The following is a 17,887-nucleotide window of genomic DNA, read 5'->3' on the forward strand; positions in this document are numbered from 1 at the left end:
GTCTTGGAAATCGAACTTGGGTTTTTTCACATCTGTTTGGCACAGGCAGACAAAGGCCACAGTGGCCCTGATCCCCCTGTGTCCCCCCTGGAGTTACACCCCAACACAGCACCCACACGGTGCCACAGCAGCATCTCTGGGCAGCAGAGGAAGGTCCCCCACCCTCATCATCCCCTCACCACTGGGGATTAGGATATTCAAAGGGGAATGAGCCACCAGAGTTGGCTGATGGCTGCAGGGATTCCATCCTGGTCAATCCCAGGGATATGAGCAGGTAGAGGTGTCCCAGCTGCTGGGGGCTTGGAGAGCAGGGGAAAAGGGAAGGGAGAGTGCATGAGGTGCCTACACCTTCCCTTGAACCCTGTTGAAACCAAACACCTCATCAGCAGGAATATCATTTGTATGCAAATTTATACCTTTTTAATACTTTGCTGTAATACTTCAGTGGTTTTCAGCCAGGGAGCAGGACAAGGCCAGTCATTTCCCTCTGTCTCACGTTATTACCGGCTTAAGGATCTACTCAGCAGCAGAGGACAAGAGTTAAAATTTCCCTGAAGGAGGGGAAATAAGGCGATTAGTGATCACCAGGGTTTGAATGCTGAAGCTTGGGACAGCTCCAGATAAGAAAACACCAGTTTCAGAGTTTGTTCATGAATGAACAACAACAGGAGCAAAAACCATCTCTCTGTCATACTCTACATTCCAATATTCATCCAAGCACTGCTGAACAGCCCCATCCCATAGATCCACACAGAATCACAGAATATCCTGAAGAGACTCACAAGAATCATCAAGTCCAACTCCTGACCCTGAACAGGACAGCCCAACAATCCCATTCTATCCCTGTCCCGTTGTCCAAATGCTCCTGGAGCTCTGGTAGCCTTGGGGCTGTGCCCACTGTCCTGGGGAGCCTGTTCAGTGCCCACCACCCTCTGGGGAAGAACCTTTTCCTGATGCTCAATCTAACCCTCTCCTGACATAGCTCCAGGCCACACACTAATTCCTGCCTTCCTACATGCTGCCGACAGTACAGACAAGCCTCACAGTGAAACTGGGTTTGCTAAAACTCTGACCTCAGGCAATGCATGGAAATCACTCCACTGGCTGCTCTGGGAGTAGTGCCATGAGCCCTTTGCATCTGCTCCTATAGAAACTGCTAGACCCACACATCACATCCCTGCTGCCACTCACAGGCATCCCCTGAGCACACCAGTGCCCTTCCAAAGTCTCTTCCACCACGTTACCAGCTCACCTTCCCAAATACTGCAGAGAACCCAATATTCCCCCAGCAGCACCGCGCCCAGCTCAACCCCGTGCTGGGAGGATGCTGGGGTGATGCTCTGCTGTTGGTCCCGCAGGAGCAGAGCCCTGGGAATGCCCCTGCAGTGGCCCCCTCCGTTCCCTGCCAGCAGCCGTTGCTTCCCAGCCTCGGCCCCGCTCGATCCGTCAATATCGGGCGCGGTGGCTGGGAAGGGCAGGAATGGCCTCGGCCCCGATTGATCGGCAGCCGCCGCCGGCCCCGTGGGTGCTGCACTTGTTGAGCAAGGCCACAGTGGAAGAAGAAGAAACCACATTTAATACATTGCTCCTCCATCTGAAGCCAACCCTAAAGGCGCAGGAGTGAGCAGGAGGGCAGCAACATCTTTTAGTGTCCTGCAGGGACTGAATAAGGGCAGCAAAAGCCAGTGCTGGGAGCTGGGAAGAGCAGTGCCCTTGGATGGCAGCCTGACTGGCAGCACATCCCTGTCACCACCCTAGGGCTTCAGATGCTGCACCTGACACTGTTAATGTATGAGGTTTGGTGGTAAAACACACAGGGAAAACCAGGTGAAAGCTCAGCTGAACTCAGTGGCACCACTGGCGTCCTGGCCCTGTGCCATGGGGGACAAGGGCTTTGTCCCACTCACTCTAGTCATCAAGAGTGTAAGTTGGGGGTCAGTATGTCCTTCCCTGGGCTACTCTGGAAGTTACAATAAACAACAAATTATATTTTCCCAGTACTTTTCATCCCAGGGATCTCAAACCACTTCTACTGAGAGCAGGAAGTAATCCCTACTGCCTGCCTAGGAGACAGAGAAGGACCAGAACCCTCTGCTCACAGATGGGGTGACATCACGACAAGCCAGGCCAAGCTGAGATGAGCTGGGACACTGGCAGAGCAGAACCTGCTGCCAGTGAACCTGTGGATGCACCTTCCAACTCGCTCAGCTTGTGGCCTCAACGCTCCGGCTTTACATAACCAGCCTCAGAAATCAGTGCATTGCCCTTACACACTGATCAAACCTACATACCTACAATGCTTCTGGTAGTAAACAACCTCCAAGACTCATTTTTTAGAGCAGCAGCAGATGGTCAAGAGCATTTCCTGAAATTGAATATTATAATGAATTTAGGATCGAAAAAATTTACATAATAATCTGTTTTAGATTCTGATAGTGAAGAAACCTACACAGAAACTGCTTCTTTTCAGCTATTTGAATTAAAGTATAAATCTCCAAGTATTTTAATTATAAACAAACTTTTTGCTCTTCTAGATCCATGGAAGAAATTGAAACATTAACTACCCAGCGAGGCTCAAGGCCACACACCAGGCTCAATTCAACTTTACCTCTCGTGACCTGGTGACTGGAGGGGGATGCTCAGGATGGCCACACTCAGCCAGGGCCATGCCTGCTGTGCCAGAGCTGAGTTGGGTTTGGCTGATCCTGTTGAGCCTCATTCAACTGCACAACCAGCAGGATCCCACACACACTCAGCTCGGGCTGGGAACCTGTGGAGCTGCCCAGGGAGGTCAAGAGCTCTTGGATTGGGGCGGTGTTACAGCCTTTGAGCACTTTGCCACAGGGGCTCCAGGTCTGCACCCACAGCCAGGGATGGGCAGGGGGGAAAAGAGAGGGGAGGGATGTGATGGGGTAGGATGGGACAAGGCCATGCCTCCCAGGGAATTAGCCATGCCCAGATCCCAGTGAAAAAACCAGGATCCCCCAGATCAGACCAATGCCCTGAGCACACACCTCACTGGGAACTGGTCCCCCTGTGCCTCCCCGTCATGGCCCATCCTGCTTGGGGCACTCACAGTGACACAGCAGTGACACAGTGACACAATGACCTGCAGTGACACAGCAGCACAGACACAGGGGAAGGCTGTGAAGACCCTTTTGGGGTCATCTCCTCTTCATCCTCATCACTGGCATGGGCACAGTCCTGGCCGCACCAGCCCCGTGCCAAGAGCATCCCCAGGACAGGGGTGGCTCAGTCTCCTCCATCCTTCCACGGCTGCTGGACCACAGGAATATTCCCCCCCCGGCCACCCTCATACTGGGAGATGCAGAGGGCCTTCCCTTTTAGAAAAGCAAATATTTAGTCTAGATAAAAAACCCCGAGAGCGTTTTCCCCAGGTAATACTGGTAACTAAAATAATCACATTCACTTTGCTGGTTTAATTTTATATTTCCATTTCTACCTTATCTTTTTTCTGCAAGCATCATTAAACCACACCATAACAAAAATACATGAACTGTTATTCTTTCCAGAGAAGCCATAAACCACCTCAAAGCTTTTCAAGTTTATTCTTATCTCGTACATCTTCCTCTGGTTCGGGTTATTTTTTTCCCTTCATGCATTTCAGAAAGGTAGTTTTCCCTAATGTTAAGAATAGTTGCATTGAAAATGAGATGCTGCCTCTGAAAAGCCCCTCTGGAGGATTAAATAAGTAAAATATAGCCAGAAAATAAACTGGAACCTCATTAAAATAATTTTGCAAGGAGAAATCCTACTTTACAATAGGTTTTCAATATCACTTAGAAAATTCTTAGAGTCATATATATATGTTCTTAATTCAGGACCTTCCATTAAAAAAGACATTACAGAGGGAAATGAAAGGCCATTTAGTACCCTTGTTTATATAAAAATGCATATTAGGCAGAGATGCAATCTCCAGCAGAAGACTTGGGATACAGTTGGAATAAGCTGTGCCTTGCTGGAAGGTGCTAATGAGGGTTGGCAAAGCTGCCACCACCTCATTTATTCTGCCAGGGAATGCCAACTACTCTTGCATCCCCCTTATTTTTAACTATTCCCCGACTTCCTGACCCCCCTGTGGAACCACTGGGGAGTGGGGGGGCTCACCCAGGCTTGGCTCGAGGGGGTTTTCTGGCACCAATTTGCTCCATGCTCAGTGGACAGTGATGAAGCTGTCCCAGCAGGGATGGGAAGCCACCCAACTCCCCCAGAAGTGCTGACTGGGATGGAGCTTGTGTGCCAGGAGTGAGCCCAGAAGGAAAAGGGGTAACTCTTCCAGCTGTATTTAATGTATGATTCGAACCCATACCTTGATATGTGTGCTCTTGGCTGCAGCACTGCTGGGACAACCTCCATCCTGCAGCATCACTCCACCATCTGCTGCTTGTTCTCACCTTGGGGTCCCCCTGCTCCTGTCCCCACCTCCAGCTGCCCCTGTCCCAGCCTCACAGTACCCACCCACCCTCGTGCTGCAGAGCAGAGAAAGGGGGTGTTTCCCAAAGTACTGGCACTGGAGGGAGGGTGAGGGGGCATGGGGGGTGCTGAGGGGCTGAGCCATCCCTTCTGCCCACTCCTGGCAGTATCCATGGCACCCTGCCAGGACCCTGAACCCACAGGATTGGGTGGACTCTCATCTTCTGCACAAACCTTTCAAAGGCAGCTTTAAAAATGTTAAGAAAGGAGGTTTATACCCAAGTTCAGGCACTGCAGCTTCCACCCTGTGCAAGAGCCCGTTGTGGAGTCAGGGATGGATCCATTGGATGAGCAGGATGTGATGTGGAGATCTTCCAAGAAAACAGCTGAGCTGCCACTTCCCAGGTGCAGGGCACACACTGCTGAGTTTGCAGCTTCTAAAACAGGCCAGCTAAAAAAAAATAAAATTTAAAATTGGCAGGTTTAACTTTGCATCAATTCTCAGCGTACTGTTACAGTTTTTAAGTGTATAAAACTATTGATCAGAAGCAAGGCAATTACTGCTGCCTGTGTTTAAAACCACGTGGAAGTGATAAGGAGTCATCAGTGACCCACCCACAGTTTCCATTCCCTCATTCAGAGGGAAAAACTCCTGAGGAGGCACCTCCGAGTGAGGTCACACATGCCTCCAGGGCTGGAGTTCTCCAAAGCAGAGTAGTGGTTAAATCACAGAAATTGCCAAGTTGTGAACAGATTTGGACATCCCACTTAACTAGAAGCTAAAATACAGGAGACCTGTGGATGTCCCCCTGGTGCACTGACAAATGTTTCATCTTCACAGGCTTCAAAAAGCATCATCAGTGTAATTGCTATTCCCTGTCCACTGAAAACATGAGAACATCTTCAGCTACCTCCAAACCTCCATCATTTTGAGCTGGACCTTGAAACAGCTGTAATAATTAGAGTATTATTACATTATTATTAATTCTAATCTATATATATTAGATTATTAATAGCTGTAATTTAGGTGGGATATTAGGAAGAAATCCTTCCCTGTGAGGGTGGGCAGGCCCTGGCACAGGTGCCCAGAGAAGCTGTGGCTGCCCCATCCCTGGGAGTGTCCAAGGCCAGGCTGGACAGGGCTTGGAGCAACCTGGGATAGTGGAAGGTGTCCCTGCCCATGGCAGAGGATGGAACAAGATGGGCTTCAATGTCCCTCCCAACCCAAACCATTCTGTATTTCTGTGAATAATCCTGAGAGTGAAGCCCATGGCAGGTTAAAGCACCTTCCCCTGGAGCACAATAACCCCCCAGCCCTGGGATGCCACTGGTGCCAAACCCTGTGGGCATCACATGTGGCACAGCCACTGCAGAAACACCTCTGCAGTGACCAGACCTGATCCTACTCCACACTGGGGCAGCAAGTTTTGTAGAGAATAAATATCACACTTCAATTTCATGGTAACTTAGGAGAGTTTACTGGCAAATACCATGGCTTTTACATGGTTCTACCAATTACTGAGCAATTACATGTAACCTAGATCTGGAGGACACACAGCAGCCATGTAATGTATTCCTCTCTCCTGGAAAAGAAAAAAGGCACTTAATAGAAAACACTTTTTTTTTTTGAATTATAAACCCCTCCACAATATTCCTGTGTGACATTATTAAAACTCCACGTCGATATCAAACCCAAAGCAACGACTGCCATCCCATTAACACATCAGTTGTGGGATGATCGATAAAAATTTACTTTAAACTGCACCATATGTCGCTCCCCACAAAGTTTTATTATTCAGATTCATCAGTTTGTACCTCAACCCTCGTGCAATTAAATCCTGTTTAGCAGCACTGACCTTCTGCTTGGAACTCGTCATTCCCGCAGCTGGTTTGGAGTTTTAACAGCACTTTTAAATAAGGAAAATAAAATGTCTGTGAATTAAGAGTGGGGTCTGGGGATCCCTCAGTGGGGAAAGCCCTCCCGTGCCAGTGCTGGCAGCTCAGCTCCCTGCTGGAACAAGGAGGGGGGGAGGAAAGGAAAAGGAAAAAAAACCCAACCAAATCGTGCCAGCACATTTTAACATGTTGTAGCATATTTGTAAACATCGTTAATCACGGATTAGCAGATGGTAATGTTAATTGCACCTGTGGAAGTAACAAGACCTCAAGGTTGATTACATTTACAAACCGGGATCGCTGCGCAGAATTCCAGAGGTGCCCCGTGGGCAGCATTCCCAGCTCCTGCCCCAGCCCAGCACCACCCCCACTGCTCCCATCAGCCGTGCCCACAGCTCCAGCCTGGCAAAGGGAAAGGTGTTCCCTGTCCCTGAGCCCTTCCACCCTCCCAGACCACGCTGGGACACGGGAAGAAATTTGACGGACTGGGATTTTTTTCAGTTGTGTTGATAATCTGAGCTCTAAAGTGAAATGTGGGGCATGAGCTGAGCTGCTCTCACAGCCAGAGCTCCCTGGGGTGGGGCTGGGCACATGAGAAGATTCCTGTGCTCCTCTGGCTGAAGATAAGGCAGCACCAGCACAACTCATCTTCTGAACCAAGGAGGACAAATATTTTGCCTCTGTGCTTAGAGACACTTTGATTATTGAGAAATCATTCTGGAAGGGCAATTAGTAAATTTTAAAATCAATTTGGTAAATAAGCCTCTGAAAGGAATCCATGACAAGCAGCGGGGAGGGAAGAATTGACTTTCAAATTACACACACACACTTTATTCATATCTAAATATCAAAGAGGCTCTATGTACAAACAGAAGTAATCAGGAAACATGGTTTGATCTTGCTGATGTACACAAAAAATGACAATTAATGTCCTCCTTTATGATATAAAGCTGGGAGTTTTTTACAGTTATATTACAGGGACGATTATACTCAAGCTTAAGGCTAAAAATAATGAAAGACTATAAAAACTACATTTTAACATTTAAAAATATCCAGGAAATTAGCTGGAGAAGCAGGCAATGATCCAATTAATGGATTGCATTTATTAGATCAGGGGCAAGTTGCACAGCACAAAGCTCCAGCTCCAGAGGTGGGAGAGTGCAGAGGTCCCTGTGCTCCTCACGGGTCTCAGGATGGAGCTGGGGCAGGAGGACAAGGCAGGTACATCCAAAAGTCAGTGGAGGTGGATCTCATTGGAAGAAAGTGGGGCTAAAACTTACCATGAGGGAAATGTGGTAAATTGGGGATAAATGGGCAGAGCCAGCCAGATGGGGATGCATCCAAAAGTGCCTGGGTTGCAGCTCTCAAGCAAAAAACTCAGAGCTGCAGCCCCAGCATGTGCTCAAATTCCTGTCTCTGAAAATTCAAGCCTCAGGCAACTCCCAATAAGCCTTGTCTGATGCTCCAGAGCCAAATCAAGGTGCTCTGTGGATACAGGACTGGGAGATCTGCAGGGCAGTGGTGATTGCTCCTGGAGTGATGGACAAGCAGGAACTTCAATGTTCCTCTCACTCTGTTGGCAGAGCTGCTGCAGGCACTGAGGTTTCAAAGCTTTTTGGGAGCCTTCCAAAAGTGAAGTAGCTGTTCTGTGGTTACTCACCTGCCTCCTCGTTAGAGGGGCTGAGCAGATGGCTGAGCACAGACTGACAGCACCCTGCTTTGCCAACCACACAAAGCCACGAGGTGCCTCCTCTCTTACAGTACTGCTCAAATAAAATTTTAAAAAAGAAATAAATAAAAGAGGAGAAGTAGCAGTGAGATGGGAAATAAATGTACTTACCTATGGGTCAAGAATAAAGAAATGGCTCTGCCTTGGTCCCTGCTGCTCCAGAGGAAGGATTCAGTTACCCAAGTGCTGAATCTTTGAATCTTTCCTCGGAAAAATGAGCAAATCTGAGCCACGGGCACCCTCTGCTGGGGCTCCCATGGCTGGCAAGCAGCACCACGGGGTTGGCTGAGGCTGCCAGGCCTGCAGCCTTTTCATTTCAGCTTTAAAAAAGAAAAAAGGGCACTCTCAGTCCCCAAAATGCATGAGCTGTCACCCCACAATGCAGCAGCTCGTGGTTATTCAGCTCCCTTGGAGTGAGGCAACACAGCCCTGTTTGCACAACTGAGCTGTTTTGGAGGGATCTGGGGTTTGTCCTTTCCCACAGCTCGGGGCACCTGTCACCACACCAGGCACTCTCCATCACAGCCACAGCAGCCAGTCCTGGACACCTTTCAAGCCCTCATGGTCCTGTCCCTCATCCCAAGCACTTGGGGTGTCCCCAGTCCCACAGCACCCACCAGCCAGACCCTCCCAGGGAAAAACCTCCACATCCACAGACATCATTTAGCTCAAAGGAAAGTCCTAATTAGTCACTCAGAGTGATTTACTTGTTCATTTGGCAATGGGGGAGGGGGCAGACTAAGCAGAATTGTTTGAAATTATCCCTAAAGGGCACAGTAAATTAAGTGTTAATGAAGAATCCTATGCAAAGGGCCACAGTAGCTAAATAAAATAATTAAGGTGCTAAGTGATTACATTCTTTTGGTTCTCAATATTTAGCCAGTCTGGTATTTGCAAATGAAGCCACCACACCCCAATGCCATCTGCAGGATGGGGGTGCTGGGGCAGTTCAGCATCCAGCAGAATCAGGCCCACCATGGAAAGGAAACTTTCCTGGAGGAAAAGAAGCTCCTGATGCCTCTTCCCACCTGAAGGAAGTGCCCTGTTCCACTAATCACACACTGGATTTATACATGGCACAAAAAGGACTGATTCAAGTCTACAACCAAACTTTACAGCTTTATTTCCACGGGCTGCATTTTTCCCACTCCAGTTGTTTTCCAGCAGCTCGTGTCCATCCCTGGAAGGGCTGCACACCTGGTTTACAACCAAATACAGAGAAACCACCTCCTCATGAAGAAGCCCCTGTGGAGGGTCCCAAACCACAGCTGGCTCTCAGCAGCTTCATCTCACTGCAGAGGGGGTGCTGGGCTCAGGGTGGGCACAGGGCTGGGCTCAGTGGCAGCACCAGCCAAGCACTGTCACCTACAGCCCAGATTCCCTCCATAGCTCAAGTGATGCACAAAGTCCCCTGTTGCAATGAGCACAAAGCTCACAGTCATCACTGTTTTCATGCCAAAACTGAAGGACACAGCTGGCTGCTTTCAGGCCTGGCTTGGCCTCCCTTCTCCAGAGCTGCTCCTCCCAGGTGTTCCCCAGGACATCAAGTGTCTGCCTTGGGCACTAAGCCAGGGATCTGGTGGCATCCTGCACAAGCCAAGGTGCAGCTCAGGTCAGTGGGGCTCTGCCTGAGATGGTGGAGGCCCTGGGAAGAGCATTCCCATATCCACACAGAGCACAGCCATGGAACACCAAGCGGCTTCCCCACCAATTAAAGAGGATTTCAATCTCCATGCCTCCGTTTTTGGCTGCAGATGGAATGCAGCAGGATACCTGTAGGAAAATAAAAATAAATAAATATTACTCAATTGTTTTTTTAAACCACAAGAAGATCTTTCTGTAGGCCTGGATGTTTGATTTTTAAACACAGAGGTTTGGAGTTCGATGCCTTTGTGCTCAGAACTGCTCTTACCAGTGGCAACAGAGACGTTGAGCGACTCGATGCCGGGGTGCAGCGCCCTGCCCGGGGGGATGGCCAGCATCCGATGGCACAGCAGCTGTGTCTCCAAGGAAAGGCCCTCCCCTTCACTGCCTGCAGGAGAGAGACACTCCTAAGGTCAGCTCACAGCTGCTGCCACGTCCCTTTCCCCCCTCCTCGGTACAGTTCTTGCTCTGTCACACCTACACCCTCATCCTCAGCTCACCAGGAACCTCACCAGCCCTGCTGCAGCACCAGCCAAGAGCTACTAGAGCTCAGACAGGCACCTTATTACCTTCCCTTCCTGTCTCCCTGGATCTGTTCTCCACTGTCTGAAGTGTTTTTGAGGAATACCTGTGCAACACACCTGCAAAAGCCACAGAGCCTTGTCTGAGCATAAAGATCCCCTGCACAAGCAGTGCTGTGACAACGGAGAGCTGCTGGCACTGGGACAAGGCAGGCAAGAGGCCACAGAACTGCTCTGGTCCAGCAAATCCCACATCCCTATTGATAGTGACGGGTTCAGCCTTCCCAGCACACACACCACCGGCTGGGTGCAACTTGTGCATGCAGACAGTTTAACCAGAGGCTTCAATTGATTAGTTGTTAAACCATCCAACAGCCCTGATATGTTTGGGCTGATACACTGGTGAAACAGAGTTGAAATCTATCCCAGGTCATTAGTAGTTGTTTGACTCACACTGTCACAAAGGGAAATGGAAAGGGAGAGGCTTTAAACAATCCTGTGCGCAGACAAGTGAAAATGCAGAGGACCACGGACCTCCCAGCCTGCCTGGCTCCCCAAAGAATTCTTCCACATTCATTATTTAGAACTACACAGACAGTTACACAGCTGCAGGAATTGCCAGCTTGTTCCAAAGACCTCTGGCAGAACAGGCTCAGCATGCTGGGAGCCAAACATTCCCCTTCAACAGCCATACCCTGACCTGGGTGAACTCCAGACTGGCCCTGGGATGGCACTGCTGGGGCACCCAGTGCCCATCTGAGGCTTCTGCATGCCTGACCAGGGCTGTACCCATGGCCTCACTCAGCTCACCTAAATTTAGACACTTTCCTGAAGTTTTAACAGCACATCTGGATGCTTTAGGCACTTTCTGTGCCACTGGAGTCTCACTCCTCCAAACTCAGCAAACTGGGCTAAGTTGCCCCAAAGTTCCTTCTCTGGTGTCCATTCTACACAGTGAAGGAAAGTGTGATCCCTCTGACCACACAGTGAAGGAAAGTGCCATTATCCCCATTTTTAGCCTGGAAGCTGTGGCCCAGTCTGCTGTTCTGCTGGGCTGACCTAACAGGCAAGATGCACTTTGGGTAAGGAATAGGATGCTTTGGGTAATGCACCTTGCATTGCACCCTGATGAAATAAGCCACATACAAAGGCATCCTTTGGCTGGGGTGAATGAACTTCATCAAACCAAAATCCCTTCCTAGCCATTCCTTTCCTCCTGCTGTAAGCCAGCAGTGCAGACAACACCCAGGGGAGTTATCCAAGGTCACAGAGTAACACCAGGAATCACAGCCAGGCCTCCCACGGCCCAACCTGCCTCTTCATCACTGCACTGTGGCTCTCCAGAGATGCTTACAAAACCCAAAAAATAGTATCCTACTTTCTCCTGATTCAACACAGAAAAGTTTTACAACTTACAGTCGTATTTGCCTCCTGAGCTTCTCAAACCACACTCCCTTGGGACTCTCCAACTGGGACAGCAGCAATTGCCAGAGGTGCAGTGGCTCCTGGAGCAATCCTCTCCTGTCCCTGATAAGGGTCTTACGATTCTTAATAAAGGTACCAATTTTGCTTCCAGCTTTTACAAAGATTTTTATGGATCTAGCTGTTTAAAATAATTAGGAACCATAAATTCAGGGCAAAAAGACTTGCACTGTGTGACACGAAGGAGGGAGTATTGACTGAATCAGATGGTGAACCAAACACTTCCCACTTCAGATCTTTAACTTCCACCTCGTAGCTTTGCTCCTCACTGACAGGCTTCAGAGCCCACAGTTAAGAGCTTGGTGAAAGGATAAAACAGGTTTCCTGCCCCAGTTACAAATTAACACCACTAACAAGTGCAGTTCCCAGTGCAGGAAATTCCAACCCAGGCAGCAGAGAGAAATGTGCAGAACGAGCATCTCCATAAAACCATCCACTCCATGAACAGCCTTAAACCCCGAGCTACAGACTGAAGGTCTAAGACCAACAAATTACCCAGAAACTCTTCTCACTCAGCCATCAGTGGTCCCCATCTGTTCCTGTTCTCACCAGGCTCCCAGTCCTGAGGGCAGCCAGCCTGTCTGTCACCTCCAGCAATGACTCCAGCAGACAACATCAAGCTGGACTGTCCCACTCGCTCTCTGCCAAGCCAGCCAGGATGCCAGGAGGGCCAATTGGACTCTGCAAACACTTAACTTACAAGACAATCTGTGTGGTGCCAGGAAGCTCACTCCCAGGCTGAATTATCTCCTCTGCTCTCTGCAGCTGCAGGGACACTACATATTCAGATCTAGGACGTTTCTCCCAACAACCTCAGCATCACACGACTGTAATGTTCAATTTTCTTTCCAGCGAAGAGTTAGTGCTCAGCAGAGAGTTGAAATCATTACTGCTGCAAGGTCCAGGAGCTCTCCTCATGCATCTACCAATCAGCCTCCAATCTCCCCTGACAAAAGGATATTTGGACTTTTTCCTGGAGAAATCTCTCATAACTCAAGGTAATGACACCACTGCCACTTTCACTCCCTTCCTTTCGCCGGGTGTTGTCACCGTTTCTGGGATGCATTTCCTTGTGGTCCATCAGCAGTGCTGCCAGCCTGCCTGCTCCCTTTGTGATACAGCTCCACACATCTTGTAGAGATGCCAGATTTGCAGCGTTGTCTTGTCAGTATTTCCAGGAGTTCAATAAACATTTTAATTAAAGGAATGTCTCTGAGCCAAGCTAACCACAGCACGGGGCAGGATTACAGCCCCTTCATGGCTCGTTGCCAGCACGACTTCCAAGTGTAAAAGCTCCAACCAGCTCCTGTGCCAGGTGACACAAAGTGAGGGGACACAGCCCAGCCACACACAGGGGCCTGGAGCAGCACTGCTAAGGGAATTTCTTTCTCTGACTGCCACAAAGCCATTACTGCCCTTCCTTTCAGCTTCTGGGAGGCTGCACAGCCTCAAACTCTGCCTACAAAAGCAGCATCCCTTGCCAGCATCCTCTGCACTGAGGCAGCAGAAGCCCTGTAGGAATTACCCAGTTCAGAGGGTCAGGGGAGGGGCACCCACTGCTCCAATGAGGAGGAGGTTCCACCAGTTCCTGCAGCCAACACCTCCTGCCTGTACAAAGAGAGCCACTGACTGTTCTCTGTGGTGGTCTCTGTGCCACAAAGCCCAACTCTGCATTCAGACCATGCCAAACAGGAGCTCCTCACAGCTCTTTCCAGCCCTGGGCACGATACATTCCTGTTTTCTAAGAGGAAACATGCCAGAGCCAGGACATGGCACCATTCCCCATCCCAGCAAGGGCAAACAGGCACTTTTGGGGCTCTCCCTCACCCTTGGGGTTCACCAACACCAAAAATAAAGGTTGGGGCTCCAGGACAGGATCAAAAACAGCACAGAGCACAAGTCAAAACACCAACTGTGGCTGCCCCAGAGCCATCCTGGCACTGAAACTGCCACCCAGCTGCTCAGCTCCCTGTGCCCCCACACAGGCTGTTTACTCCTGCAGGTCCTACTGGAGGATTCTCAGCTTCCCCTGCTCCTCCAGGTCCCTGTTTCATTCCATGATTCTTGCTCAGCTTTTCTTTTCCAGCCAAAGTGTGATGTAACATAACACTCCTGCAGACTTGGAGTGAAACATTCCCTTGACTGTTCCCTCACACCTGCAGTCCCAGCCAGCCCCCAGCTCTGGAAATTGAAATACCTATTACTAGAATAATGGGTTTATCCCACCGAAATTCCAAGCAACTGATGACAGGAACATCTTCCACATCCTCAGGTTTGCTCACTGTTCCCACCACTTCCCAGCCCTCTGCAGTTTTAGCCTAGAAAGGGAAAGGAAACAAATATTAAAGAATTGCCAGCTTTTCAAGCTTAAAAAGAAAATAACTCATGTATGAAAAGACACTGGATTTTTTTTTACATTCTCAGTTAAGCTGACTGGTTTTTCTATATTTTTTTTTGCATCCCTTGAATTTTTACCACCAAAGTCCTCTCACTATCAGCACACAAACCTTGATTCAAATCAACAATAAAAAGAAGAATAAAAAACACTTTTTAAAAAGTAATTTTCCTTCTGGCATTTATTCCAGTCCAGTAAGCAAACAAATAGCAACTGAAAAGCTTTTTTTTTTGCCCATGCAACAGTTCTAGGAAGGTTTTTTGCCAGGAAAGCATACAAAAAGAGCAGAGTTAAACAAATTAGCATAAGGCTAATGCACAGAGCAGTGCAGTGCAAGTTCTCAAGTGCAGGCTCAGCCACCAGAAGCCCACAGTGAGATTTGCAAACTCACATGCCAAAATCCAGCTCACACAAAAGGCAAGGCACTCAACACTCACATAACCAGAGAACCAGACCTCCCTCCTGCACCCAGGTAAAAAGAACCTTAATTATTTGTGTTGGAAAGCTATTTTAACACTAAAAGAGCTGCTGCTTCTTGCCAGCTTCATTTCCTGGGAAACTGGAGCTCTTTACATGATGTTGTATCAAATTTACTCCAGCCAGGCAATGCCAAGGGTGAGGCCACTGAGTTCAGTCCAATTAAATGAACTGCTGCAATGGGCTCAAATTGTTAATAATTCAAGCTTTTCAGTAACAAAGTGATTCTTCCAGCTTTTCAGTTAAGTATCAATGTATTTTATGTATCTTTCATTTCACCATCACCCAGGGCTCCAGCTACCACAGATCTATTTCTAGCACCAAGTGGGCAGCGTCCAGGCTTTCCTCTCCTCAAGCCACACCAGACTGTGCCATGCTCACCCTCACAGGGACACAGGCCCACAGCGACCCTTGGGGCACAGACCAGGTGTCCTTGTTCCCCTGAGGATCTGCAGCCTCTGCCCACCCCCCAGCCCCACTGCCCCCCAAATCTGGGGCATCCCACAGGACCTGCATACACACAATGTCCACTTGGTCCCCAGCCCAGCCAGGGCACAGGTAACCCCCATGAGGGGCCAGGGCAGTCACAGGTGCCATCACGGGGCATGGACACACTGTGCCAATTCACAGCCACATCCCTGGGTTTGTTTCAGTTTAAATCCTATTTTTCCACGTGCACTCCCTTTCCTTTTGCAGTAACCTCCTGCAAAGGGGACTATCTCACCTCGCTGCACAGGTACAGTGTAAAAGAATTCCCAGCAGCTCCCACCAGTCCTGGCTTCTATTCCCTGCTCCAAAGGCTGCCCAATGCTGCCATCATGTGCCTGGGTCCTGCCACACTCCAGGCCCAGCTCTTGCTCCCCAGGGAGAGAAGGGAGACGTACCAAGCTCACAGCCCAAGTGTGGGAGAGCCACAGTGTTATCCTGCTCCCAGCAGCTTCCAGAAAAAACACCCATCCCTATCCCCAGGCGATGGAATTGGGCTGAGGTCTGTACCTGCCACTGGTGGTCCCACAGCACAGACCACTGGCAGCACACAGGAGTGCACAGCAGGAGCAAATGGACACTGCAAATAACCTGTGCCTCCTCTCTGGCCAATATTTGAGTTTTCTTGAAAGGAAAGTGGGGAAAAATGAATCGTTCTACCTTCAAAAAGCTCTGGAGATCATCAGTGCTGTAGACATCAAAGACCTCCACTGCTCCAGCGCTGGCTTTGCTCACTGTTGGAGTCAGGGGGCAGCTGCAGGGGAAAAAGAAAAGTGTCACAAGAGAGCAAAATAGGAAATCCAGGTGGATTTTTGTTTTGTAATTCCTTCTCTTGCCTCTGCAACCCTACTCCAAGAAGTCCACTCACTACAGGGCTGTATTTTCCTCTGAAGAGCGGGAGGGCTCGGAATTAGCCCAGGAAACAGGTCACAGCAGTTTTGTGCAGATGGCACAAGTGAAACACAAAATAAGTTAAAACGAGAAGTGCCCAGGGAGGTTCCTCACCAAGCTGGAATCCCACACCCCACAGCCACCCCAATCCTGCTCTCCAGCTCAGCCCCAGAAAGCTCTTCGAACAGCTGCTGAGTGATGCAGGCTGGAAAGCTCCTTGGGAGCCAGCAGGGAAGGAAAGCAGAGCTGCAGGAGCAGCTACACCCCCCGTACCTATTCCTGCGGCTTGTCACCACTCTGTCCACCCCCAGGAAGTACGCGGAGCGCAGCAGTGCCCCCAGGTTCATGGGGTCCTGGATCTGCTCCAGCACCAGCCACATCAGCTGTGCCTTCCGCCCCTCTTCGTGCCCCAAACTGGGCGCTTCGGCGTCCTCCAAGCTCTTGAACGGGAGCGGAGTGGCCTCCAGGCACACGCCCTGGTGCAGCTGTCCCCGGCAGAGCTGGTCCAGCTCCCTGCGCGGGATGTGGCACACGGGGACCCCGCGGGCCGTGGCCTGCAGGACCAGCTCGCCCATCACGGCTCGCCGGGAGCCGCTGCTCTGCTTGAGGAACAGCCTGAACAGGTTCCTGCGCTCCTGGGTGAGGGCCAGCGAGCACGGCGCGACCCCGAACAGGATCTCCGAGCCCTTGGTCCTCTCCACGCACAGCGGCTTTCGCTCCAGCCCCCTCCTCGCCCGTGGGAATTCATCCCGCTGCGACAGCCACAGCTCCCGGGCGGCCGCCGACGCCCGTCCCGGCTGGGGCTGTCCCCGCGCGGTCCCTCGGGAGCCGCTGGGGCCGGGCACGGCCGTGGGGACCTGCGGGAGGGATGCGGGGGCACCGCGGGGCGGCCGCTCGCGCGTGGAGCGGAGCCGGACCCCGCAGCGCCAGCGCCGCAGCCCCGCGGCCCCGCACACGGCCCGCACCAGTGCCCGCTGCATGGGCGACCACGGGGAGCCGCGGAGCCTGCCCACGGGAAGCCGTGAATTCTGCCCACGGAGGGTGCGGGGTCCTGCCCACGGAGGGTCACGGATCCTGCACGGGAGCGGGCCGGGTCCTGTCCACAGGAAGCCGTGAATTCAGTCCATGGAGGGTGACGGATCCTGCCCACGGAGGATGACGGATCAGCGGTGGCCGAGGTGGCGGGAAGCGGCCCCGCACAACTAGCGGTGGCGGGGGAAACGCTCTGCTCCGCCGCACAGCCGGGCAGGGGCTGGAGGGGCTCCCCGGCAGGGCGTGGAGCGCCGAGCCCCGCACGGGACACGCGTGGGGGTCCCGTACAGGACACACGTGGGGGCCCGCACGGGACACACGTGGCCGCCGCTCCGCCCGCTCCAATTCCGGCGGCAGCGCCGTCTGGCGGCGGGGAGGGGAACGGCACCGCGCTAATTAACAGGCAGGCTCTTAATTAACCACAAAACAGCTTTAGCCAATTCCAAACTAAACGCTGGGAAAGCAGGGAAAGGACTGAATCACAGAATCATTTAGGTTGGAAATACCTCTGAGGTCATCGAGTCCAATACCACCTCGTCTACCAGACCATGGCGCTGGTGCCACATACAGTGGCAGTGCAGACACCTGCAGGGACAGTGACTCCCCCACCTGCCTGGGCAGCCCATTCCAATGCCCAGTCACTCACTCTGTAAAGAACTTCTTCCTAATGCCCAACCTAAACCTACCCTGGAGCAGCTTAAAACTGCCCTCTTGTTCTGCTGGTTGCCAGGGAGAAGAGACCAACCCCCACTTGGCTGCAACCTCCTGTCAGGGATTGCAGAGAGCGAGAGGGTCTCTTTGAGCCTCCTACTCTCCAGGCTGAACAACCCCAGCCCCATCAGCCGCTCCTCACAGGATTTGTGCTCTAATCCAGTCAGTATTTTACCCCATTCCATATTC

At 51.0% G+C, this 17,887-nt stretch overlaps 1 protein-coding gene across 2 annotated transcripts; it reads right to left on the reverse strand.

The window, feature by feature from the left end:
- Window positions 1–9,180: 9,180 nt before the first annotated feature.
- On the reverse strand, window positions 9,181–17,305 carry MRM1 (mitochondrial rRNA methyltransferase 1). 2 transcript variants are annotated; one of them, XM_071574864.1, is made up of 6 exons: window positions 17,276–17,301; window positions 16,229–17,097; window positions 15,725–15,818; window positions 13,904–14,024; window positions 9,972–10,091; window positions 9,181–9,832 (listed from the first exon to the last, which is right to left on the reverse strand). In XM_071574864.1, the coding sequence occupies exons 2-6, from the start codon at window positions 16,933–16,935 to the stop codon at window positions 9,783–9,785; spliced, it is 1,092 nt and encodes a 363-aa protein (XP_071430965.1). In that variant the 5' UTR covers window positions 16,936–17,097; window positions 17,276–17,301; the 3' UTR covers window positions 9,181–9,782. The 2 variants fall into 2 exon arrangements, with proteins under 2 accessions (XP_071430965.1, XP_071430964.1); XM_071574863.1 differs by having other exon boundaries at window positions 16,229–17,305.
- Window positions 17,306–17,887: the final 582 nt, after the last annotated feature.

This window comes from Pithys albifrons, chromosome 21 (genome assembly GCF_047495875.1).
Source record: "Pithys albifrons albifrons isolate INPA30051 chromosome 21, PitAlb_v1, whole genome shotgun sequence".
In the NCBI taxonomy this organism is placed as follows: Eukaryota; Metazoa; Chordata; class Aves; order Passeriformes; family Thamnophilidae; genus Pithys; species Pithys albifrons.

Coding starts and splice junctions, on each gene's coding strand:
- MRM1 (XM_071574863.1), bottom strand. CDS start 16,935: ATGCAGCGGGCACTGGTGCGGGCCGTGTGCGGGGCCGCGGGGCTGCGG. Junction 10,092..13,903: donor ACCCATTATTCTAGTAATAG/GTATTTCAATTT, acceptor TCTCTCCTGCAG/GCAGTGAAGGGGAGGGCCTT. Junction 9,833..9,971: donor CAACGTCTCTGTTGCCACTG/GTAAGAGCAGTT, acceptor ATTTTCCTACAG/GTATCCTGCTGCATTCCATC.